Source organism: Jaculus jaculus, chromosome 5, assembly GCF_020740685.1.
Source record: "Jaculus jaculus isolate mJacJac1 chromosome 5, mJacJac1.mat.Y.cur, whole genome shotgun sequence".
Taxonomy (NCBI): domain Eukaryota; kingdom Metazoa; phylum Chordata; class Mammalia; order Rodentia; family Dipodidae; genus Jaculus; species Jaculus jaculus.
In genome coordinates this window covers 104527792-104537706 of record NC_059106.1, presented here as the reverse complement: position 1 = coordinate 104537706, position 9915 = coordinate 104527792, and the positions used below count along the sequence as shown (strand labels likewise).

Sequence of the window (9915 nt, the reverse complement as noted above, 5' to 3'; positions counted from 1 at the left end):
AAATGATGATAATACAACATACCAAACCCTTGGGAACACAATGAAGGCAGTCCTAAGAGGAAAATTTATAGCTCTAAGGGTCTATATTAAGAAATTAGAGGCAGTTGGGCCCACGTGCCCCGACTTCCCGGGAGAGCGAGCATGACGGACGTTGACGTGGTGACATCGGGGCGCACGGGACGTGGAGGGCTTCCGAGAGTGCGCAGTGGAGGTCGTGGGCTGCGACCCTGGGGCGTAGGCGGGGAGATGGGGGCCGCTGTGGTGGAGGCGGACCGCACTCTCTTTGTGGGCAACCTGGACACCAAAGTGACCGAGGAGCTGCTGTTCGAGCTGTTCCATCAGGCTGGACCAGTAATAAGTGTGAAAATTCCAAAAGATAAAGATGGTAAACCAAAGCAGTTTGCATTTGTGAATTTCAAACATGAAGTATCTGTTCCTTATGCAATGAATCTACTAAATGGAATCAAGCTTTTTGGGAGGCCCATCAAAATTCAGTTTAGATCAGGAAGTAGTCATACATCTCAGGATGTTGGTTTATCATATCCCCAGCATCATGTTGGAAATTCAAGCCCTACCACCACATCTCCTAGCAGCAGATATGAAAGGACTGTGGATAATATGACTCCATCATCACAGAGGTCATTCTGTTCTCCGGAAAATTATCAGAGACAAGCAGTGATGAACAGTGTTTTGAGACAGATGTCATATGGTGGGAAATTTGGCTCTCCACATGTGGATCAGTCAGGATTTTCACCATCAACTCAGTCACATAATCATACTTTCAACCAGTCTTCAAGCTCCCAGTGGCGCCAGGATACACCGTCATCACTGCGTAAACCCAGACAGAATTCTCACCCCTACCTAGCAGATAGACACCATAGCCCTGAGCAGCGTTACACTGATCATGGGTCTGACTATCATTACAGAGGAGGCAGAGATGATTTCTTCTATGAAGACAGAAATCATGATGGCTGGAGCCATGACTATGATAACAGAAGGGACAGCAGTAGAGATGGAAAATGGCACTCATCTCGACACTAATAGTATTCCTAGGACATGACTAGGGCCATTTTAGGCCCTGTTGACTAAGGTTGTCTGGAAATATTTTGAAAAACTCTACAAGCAGTTTTACAAATTAACCACATTTCTTTACAATTTTTTTTTTTCTAATTATGCTGCCAAAAGTAGATGCCTCCCATGTCAACAGTAGAAGATTCTGAAGAAACCTTTGAAAGGTTTATGTCCTCTGTAGCATGGGACACAACCTTTGGGCATTCAGTATCACAATAATCCAAGAATCTTCGCTTGATTGGCTGGGATAGTTTAATGGCAGTAATGGAAAGTCGGGTCTTCCTTCCCCTAGTATTAGCAGCCTTACATGAATTTGGAAAATTCACTGGGGCAGAAGCTCCTTGGCCATCCACCTTCAACTCCTTAAGATACAGAAACATAGTGGGTCCATGTTTATCCAAGGTCTGTCTTTTTGCATCAACAAATTGCTTGATCTCATGCCCAACACCAGCATGAAGCTGGCATGGGATAATCCCTCTTCTGTGAATGTTTTCATCCTCATGCAAGGTGTCATTTCAGCAAAAGTAGTCATGAGCTTAACTTGTGATGAAGGCCTTTCCTGTCAGGCCAAGCCCACTGTAGAACATTCCACAAGTTCAAGGCGTCATCTGAGTTACAACATCCCTGCTATTTATGAGGCTGGTGTCAAGGTCGACTGAGTGTGTGTAGTGGGGTGGTCACTCCAGGCCTTATAGCTACAAACATTGCATTAAACCTCTTTCTCAATTTGTTGAAGCAGTTTCTGTTGTGGCTTCCTAGCAAGGTAATAAACCAAGGTCAATACAATCTTAATCTTTAGGTCACTATTAACCCTGTGATGGCTCATTCAGAAAGGCTTTGCTCAGGCTGAATATTGTCCAAAAGACCAGAAGATAGATTATGAAGTTGAGGGAATACTGTTAAGCAATGTTAGCATGACTGAGATCACTTGGCCAGGGGTCCTCTGGATTATCCATCCAGGTAGCATTGGCCATTGCTGTGGCTGCACCTGCATGCTAAGGATGAGAGGTATGTCAAAAGTATCCATGCCTCTACATTCCAGCATTACAGACATTGTGTCCTCTATATAACTTTTTTTAAAAAAACTTAATACAATTTCATACAGAAATAAGAATTGTGGTTCTAGTTTTATTACATTGATAACCTTCCACCTCAGGGTTTTATAAAGAGGAAAGGTTTTTTTTTTTTTTTTTTTTTTTCAAAATAAGTACAATTCCTAATCATTTCAGGCAATTTTGAAATGGCAAATTGTACAGATTGGTTGTATTATAAAGAAGTACTTTAATTACTGATTATCCTTTTGTATTGCAATAAATTTCTTCATTTTGGTGTGTGTGTGTGATAGAAAACATCCAAGTTAGTAGTCTGAAATGGCTGTTTTATTTTGTTAATAAATTTAAAAATACAACGTTAAAAAAAAAAAAGAAATTAGAGAGTTCACAAGTAAACAATTTAATTCTTCATCTTAAGTCCTTGGAAAAAGAAGAAAAAAGCAAACAAAAATTAATAGACAGGAAGAAATAAAAAAGATTAGGGCAGAAATTAATTAAATAGAAATAAAAATAACAATCCAAAGAATCAATGAAACAAAGACTTGGTTCTTTGAAAAGATAAACAAGATTGATAAACCCTCAGCAAATCTGATTGGATGAAAGAGAAAAGAGACAAAAAATAATAAAATTAGAGGAAAAAAGATACCATTACAACAGATACCAAAGAAATTTAGAAAATCATAAGCACATACTTTAAGAATACATATGCCTCTAAATTTGAAAATCTGAAAGAAATTGATGGTTTCCTTGATTCATATAACCTACCAAAATTAAATCAAGATGAGATAAACTATTTAAATAGGCCTATAACAAGTACAGAGATCCAAGCAGTTATAAAGTCTCCCAACTAAAAAAAGATCCAGGTCTGGATAGATTCACTGGTGAATTTTACCAGACCTTCATGGAAGAACTAACATGACTGCTTCTCAAACTTTTCCACAAAATAGAAGAGGAAGGAATTCTACCAAACTCCGTCTAAGAAGCCAGTATTACCCGAATACCAAAATCACACAAAGGACAAAAAAGAAAATTACAGACAAATCTATTTCATGAACACAGATGCAAAAATTCTCAACAAAATTCTGATATATAAAAAAGACCATTCACTTTAAGTAGGTTTCATCCCAGCAATGCACAGATGGTTCAACATATGCAAATTGATAAATGTAATACACTACATAAGTGGGCTGGAGGACAAAATTCACACGATCATCTCAGTAGATGTACAAAAGGCATCTGACAAAATCCAACATCCCTGCATTTTAAAAGGCCTACAAAAACTAGAAATAGAAGGAACATATCTCAACATAATAAAGGCTATTTATGACAAACCTACAGCCAATATAATACTAAATGTGGAAAAGCTTGAAGCTTTTCGACTAAAATCAGGAGGAAGACAAGGGTGTTGAATGTCCCTACTCTTATTTAATATAGTACTGGAAGTCTTAGCTAAAGCAATAAGACAAGAGACATTAACAAAAGGGATACAAATTGGAAAGGAAGAGATCAAATTATCATTATTTGCAGTTGATATGATTCTATACATAAAGGACACTAAAGACTCTACCAGCAAACTTGTAGAGTTGATAAAAATTTTTAGCAATGAAGCAGGATACAAAATGTACACATAGAAATCAGTAGCTTTTCTAAATACTAACAATAAACATGCAGAGAATGAAATCCAGGAATCACTCCCATTGACACTTGCCCCCCCCCCCCAAAAAAATAAAGTACCTTGGAATAAATCTAACCAAGGAAGTGAAGGATCTCTACAATAAACATTTTAAAATACTCATACAAGAAATTTCAGAAGACACTAGAAAATGGAAAGACATCCTATGCTCTTGGTTTGGAAGACCAAATATTGTGAAAATGTCAATCTTACCAAAAGCAATCTGCACATTTAATGCAGTCCCCATTAAAATTCCAATTGTATTCTTCACAGAAATAGAAAAAAAAAATCCTAAAAATTCATTTGGAAGCACAAAAAACCTTGAATAGCCAAATCAATTTTGAGTAATAATACTATTAAGGCTTGAAGTATCACCATACCCCCCAATTTTAAGCTATATTACAAAGCCACAGTAACAAAAACAGCATGGTACTGGCACAAAGACAGACATGTAGATGAATGGAGCAGAATAGGGGACCCAGATGTTAATCCTGGCAGCTAAGCCATCTGATTTTTTACAAAAACGCTAAAATAATTCATTACAGAAGATATCCTCTTCAACAAGTGGTGCTGGGAAAACTACACCTGTGTGTGTGTACGTGTGTGCATAAAAGGATGAAAATAGATCCTTATCTCTCTCCATGAACAAGAACCAAGACCAAATGGATTACAAACCTTAATATCAGACCTGAAACTCTGAAACTGCTAGAGAAAAAAGTAGGGAACCCTTCAACATATCGGCATAGGCAATGACTTTCTGAATATAACCCCAGTTGCTCAGGAAATAAAATCACTAATAAACTACTGGGATCTCATGAAATTACAAAGCTTTTTTTTTTTTTTTTTTTTTTTTTTTTTTAAACAGCAAATGACACTGTGAATACAGCAAAGAGACAACCTACAGAAAGGGAGAAAATCTTTGCCAGCTGTACATCTGACAGAGTATTAATATCCAGAATCTACAAAGAACTCAAAAAACTAAACAATAACAAATCAAACAACCCACTTAAAAAATGGACTATGGCCACTTGTGGTGGTGCACGCCTTTAATTCCAGCACTCAGGAGGCAGAGGTAGGAGGATCACTGTGAGTTCAAGGCCACCCTGAGATTACATAGTGAATTCCAGATCATCCTGGGCCAGAGTGAAAAACTACCTCAAAAAAAAAAAAAAAAAAAAAAAAAAAGGACTGTGGAACTAAATAGAGAATTCTCAAAAGAAATACGGATTACATATAAACATCTAAAAAAGTGTCCTACACCCTTAGCCATCAAGGAAATGCAAATTAAAACTACTTTGAGATAACATCTCATTCCTGTCAGAATGGTTATCATCAAGAACACAAATGACAATAAATGTTGGCAAGGATGCAAAAAAGAGGGAAACTCTTTCACACTGTTGGTGAGAATGTAGTCTGGTACAGCCAGTGTGGAAATCAGTGTGGTGGTTCCTGAGACAGCTAAAAATAGATTTACCATATGACCCAGCTATAGCACTCCTAGGCATATATGCTAAGGACTCTTCTTGCTACCTTAGAAATACTTGCACAACAATGTTTACTGCTGCTCTATTCACAATAGCTACGAAATGGAACCAGCTTAGATATCCCTCAACAAATGAATGGATAATATAGATGTGGTAAATTTATACAATGGAGTTATACTCAGTGGTAAAGAAAAATGAAGTTATGAAATTTGCAGGGAAATGGGTGGATCTGGAAAGGATTAAACTAAGTGTAGTCACCCAGGCTCAGAAAGCCAAACATTGCATGTTTTCTCTCATATATGTATCCTAGGTACAAATGTTCAGACTCATGTGTGAATTGGAGTAAAAGCCAGTGGCAGAGACCAGTAAGCTAGAAAGGGGCTATAAGGAGGAAGGAGAGAGGTGCACTTAAGGGTATGGTACTGTATATATGTAAGTAGATGGACAGGTTAATGTGGGTGGAATAGCCTAAATGAGGTCAGGAGAAGAGATTGAGTAAAAGTAGTGTGGGGGAGAGGTAATCAAAATTCAGTATATTGTAAATAAGCCACATGGCAACCTACTTCTTTGCATAATGGCACACCCAGAAACCGTAGACTGTTACTAGAAAAATTCCAGTGCAAGGGATGGGATACCTTCCAGTGAGTTGTTGGCTAGGGAGGTTCCTAATGCCCCAAAAACATTACAGACTTTGCCAAGGCTCTTGGTTTCCCACCAGGAATAGATGATAAGACCCTTTTTCTGAAGACTCCACATGCCTGGGCTGCAAGGTCACCAAGAAATCAAACTGGGGCTGAGCTGAAAACCGTCTCCTGGTAGACCAGCTGACAGAAACCTGGAAAAAGCTGCACTGCGTGCAGCCTTATGAGAAACAGAAGCCATCAGTATTGAAAACAGTAGACACTTCAAGCCTCAAGTTTTGCAGGCCAGGCCAAATGAGCCAAAGGGTACAGTACTGGCATGTCTGTTATGGGGGAAATCAACTGCTCTTTAATTGGACTGAAGACTTGCTCTATGGAAGGGAATACATGCCTGGCACTTAAAACCTAATCAAAAGCCTATGGTGGGGGAGATCATGGACATTAGGAGTGTAATGCCTGCTCTTACCTGACTAAATGCATACATTTTTCTCACCAAACTTCCCTGTAAGCACTTTACTTAATATTCATACCCATATATTGATGCTACTTTCACTTTTGATTAGAGAAACTTCTCTTTTCAGATGGCAGTGACCACTGGGATGATTCCAAAGGCACCATAGTACAGAGAAGACATGATGAAGAAATGTTCAGTACTAAAACATATCACATATTCCAAAGTTCAGGGTCCATTGCAGAAGAGGTGGTGGAAAGAATGTAAGAGCCAAAAGATTAGCCAAAGTTGCTTATAATGCAACTGAACAGATGGAAATTGGCCTTGATGTCCATGACCTCCCACTGCCTATCACTATCTTCACAAGACCCTCAAAATAGGAGGAAAAGATGATGATATCAAAATAAGAGAGACTAATGGAGGGGGGAGATATGATGGAGTGTAGATCTGTGAAGGTGAATGTGGAGAAGGGGAGGGAATTATCATGGTTTATTTTCTGTAATTATGAAAGCTGCCAATAAAAAGGAAAAAAAATTAACATTATTATAAATAATAAAATGGAAAACAAAAAGAATTCAGTGACTTGCTGTGAAGTGAAGGTGAGGATTCTATCTTGGAGGAATTCAGTGAAGCATCTGAGTGTGCAAAGACCAAAAGAGAGTGTGAATGTTATCATAATCAGGGAAATAAAGTACATGTCAGAGACAGGATAAGTTTAACTTGAAGGGAGTAGAGCTGTGAGATTTCTTAACTTATAGCAATAGACATCTTAGTTGGTCACAGAGAGATATCAGGTCACATGCAGAGAAATAATATTATTGGCCATGAAAAGGCTAATATAGCCCAAAATATTATTGGCTTTGGATTGGTAACATTTACCTCTCCATAACCATTGTAGTCCATCATTGAAATCTTAGTCACACAGGTGTGGTTTTTGAGAGTTTCAGCTTTTAGTTTCCCATTTGCCAAACTTCATTGTGCAGTTCTGTATTTAGTAGGCTATTACCCCATGTCAGTCTTATGAACAGGCAAGGAGGCAGCTCTTCAGGAGAGTGATAGTTATCTGAGCCATTAGGAAAGAAACTCCTAGATCATGTCAAATCTATTAGCCATTATGATCTGCTTATTATCCATGTATAAGTTTTCTTGTATGTGATATGACATTTACAGGTGACATGAACATTATATTTAAGGTTGAAAATACTAGTAATATAGGTGATAGGTAAGGAAGAAGGAGTTGTTAACTTGGTGGAAAGTTAATTTAAATTTGTGGAAATATAAAGATTTTGTTTAGGTAAGGTAGGTAAGAGATTAGTATTGAAGCAATATTTGAAATAAATTATTTTAAATTTAAATATGATAGAGATTAAGAAGTTAACTAATTTTAAAGTTTAGATTTAAGGGTTTCTTTTTGTGTAAGTCTTTAATATAGAAGGTTTATAGTCTTTACTTACTTGGTCCAAAGCAAAAAGTCTTATCTTTAGGAGAACTAATGAAAGTATGCTAGGCTGAAAAACTAAAAGTTTGATTAGTCTTGATAATTTGTTATTCCAGTTGTTTATTTTATATTATGTTTTATATAATTATATTGCTTATATAATACAATGAAATATATTTTATATAATTAGGCCCAGTTTCATCTATTAGAATAAGTTTATAGCAAATAAATAAAAGTCTTACCCAATAGGAAAGCATATAAGAGTATAATGTTTAAGAAATCTATTGTAAACAGGTGTCCTATGTAACAAAATAAAGGCTTAGTTTTGATTTTTATGTTACACTTAGAGTTTAAATAAATAGACAAGACTATTTAAAATATCTTAATCTTGTTGACCTTGATATTATATGGGAAACTATAGCTTACAGAACCAGCACCAGAGATGGAGTGGAAAATCTGTCTATTTTTACATCAGTGTGAATCCAGGGGAAATCTCTTCCAAAGCCTGAAAATAATGGTTAATTAGTAGAGAAATATCTATAGGTGTGTTATGGAGTTAAGAAGAAACACAAGGGCCCCTTTCCTGGTGGTGGCTGTGCCACCACCTTCTCCTGGGGACCACATGCCCAGCAGAGGCCTCCATGAAGCACCAGCCCTGTAGCTCCTCCCTGAACTCCATGGTTGGTGTTTCCTCAATCCTCCCTGGACCCCCTGCCCATCTGTGGGTCTGTCCTTCCATCTGCCCCTGTGGCCCCGCTTGGAGCAGTCTCCACCACCACGCTCCTCCTGCTGGGCATTTGGGCTTGTTCACTGAGGTGAACAGTCTGAGCTGCAACTAGTGTGATGATGAAGCCCACATCCTCAGCTGGGGTATTCAAGATGATTACCAAATGGTTCAGAAACTTGGTTAGGGAAAGTATAGTGAAGTATTTGAGGCCATTAACATTACCAATGAGATAGTAGTTGTGAAAATTCCCAAGCCAGTGAAAAAAAGAAGATGAAACGAGATGTTAAAATTCTGGAGAACTTTTGTGGTGGAACAAATTTAAAGAAAAAAAAAAAAAAAGCTGATTGACACAGTAAAGGATCCCATGTGTAAAGGATCGCATGTCAAAGACACCATCTTTGGTATTTGAATATATCAGTAATACAGATTTTAAGCAACTCTACCAGATCCTGACAGAATTTGATATCTGGTTTTATATGTATGTACTACTTAAGACTCTGGATTACTGCCACAGCAAGGGAATCATGCAGGGATATGAAAACTCACAATGTCGTGATAGATCACCAACAAAAAAAGCTGACTGATCAATTGGGGTCTAGCAGAGTTTTATAATCCTGCTCAGGAGTACAATGTCCATGTGGCTTCTGGCACTTTAAGGGACCAGAACTCCTTGTGGATTGTCAGATGTATGATTAGAGCATGGACATGTGGAGTGTGGGTTGCATGTTAGCAAGCATGATCTTTTGAAAGGAACCCTTCTTCCATTGACAGGAAAACTGACCAGCTCTGATAGATGGTACATGAATGAGGTGGCAAAGGAGTCTTCACATATAGGCACTGATGTGTAGGCAAGGCTGTCCTGTGACAGAAGAAGATAGGTAGGAAGTGGGGTTCTTGGAGCAAATGTCAAAGCTTTAGATCCACTATGCTAAATTTCACATTAGCAAAGAAAACTAGATTTTATTAAAAGAAAAAAAAGAAATAGTGGTGGAAAGAATGTAAGAGCCAAAGGAAGGGTAGGACTCCTTACAACATGCTCCTCCAGACACAAAATTGTCTGGATATCCATGACCTTGTAGTGCCTGACACTACCTACACAAGATGATCATAATAGGAGGAAAAGATCATGACATCAAAATAAAAGAAAGACAGATTAAGAGGGGGAGGGGATATGATGAAGAAAGCAGTTTCAAAGGGGAAAGTGGAGGGAGGGAGGGCATTACCATGTGTTGCAGTCTGGTTTGCATTGCTGGTAGAAATCACCCAACCAAGAGTAGCTTCTGGGAAAAAGAGGTTTATTTTGGCTTACAGGCTCGAGGGGAAGCTCCACGATGGCAGGGGAAAACGAAGGCATGAGCAGAGGGTGGACATCACCCCCT

At 38.2% G+C, this 9915-nt stretch overlaps 1 protein-coding gene and 1 pseudogene across 1 annotated transcript; both read left to right on the top strand.

Moving 5' to 3' along the window:
• Positions 1–205: 205 nt before the first annotated feature.
• On the top strand, positions 206–1834 carry LOC123460791 (RNA-binding protein 7-like). Its single transcript, XM_045150161.1, has one exon. The coding sequence runs from the start codon at positions 247–249 to the stop codon at positions 1039–1041; it is 795 nt and encodes a 264-aa protein (XP_045006096.1). The 5' UTR covers positions 206–246; the 3' UTR covers positions 1042–1834.
• A 4520-nt stretch (positions 1835–6354) lies between these two features.
• On the top strand, positions 6355–9304 carry LOC101616602 (annotated as a pseudogene).
• Positions 9305–9915: the final 611 nt, after the last annotated feature.

What these genes read in the sequence shown, in the direction of transcription:
- LOC123460791 (XM_045150161.1), top strand. Translation starts at nt 247, where the DNA reads ATGGGGGCCGCTGTGGTGGAGGCGGACCGCACTCTCTTTGTGGGCAAC.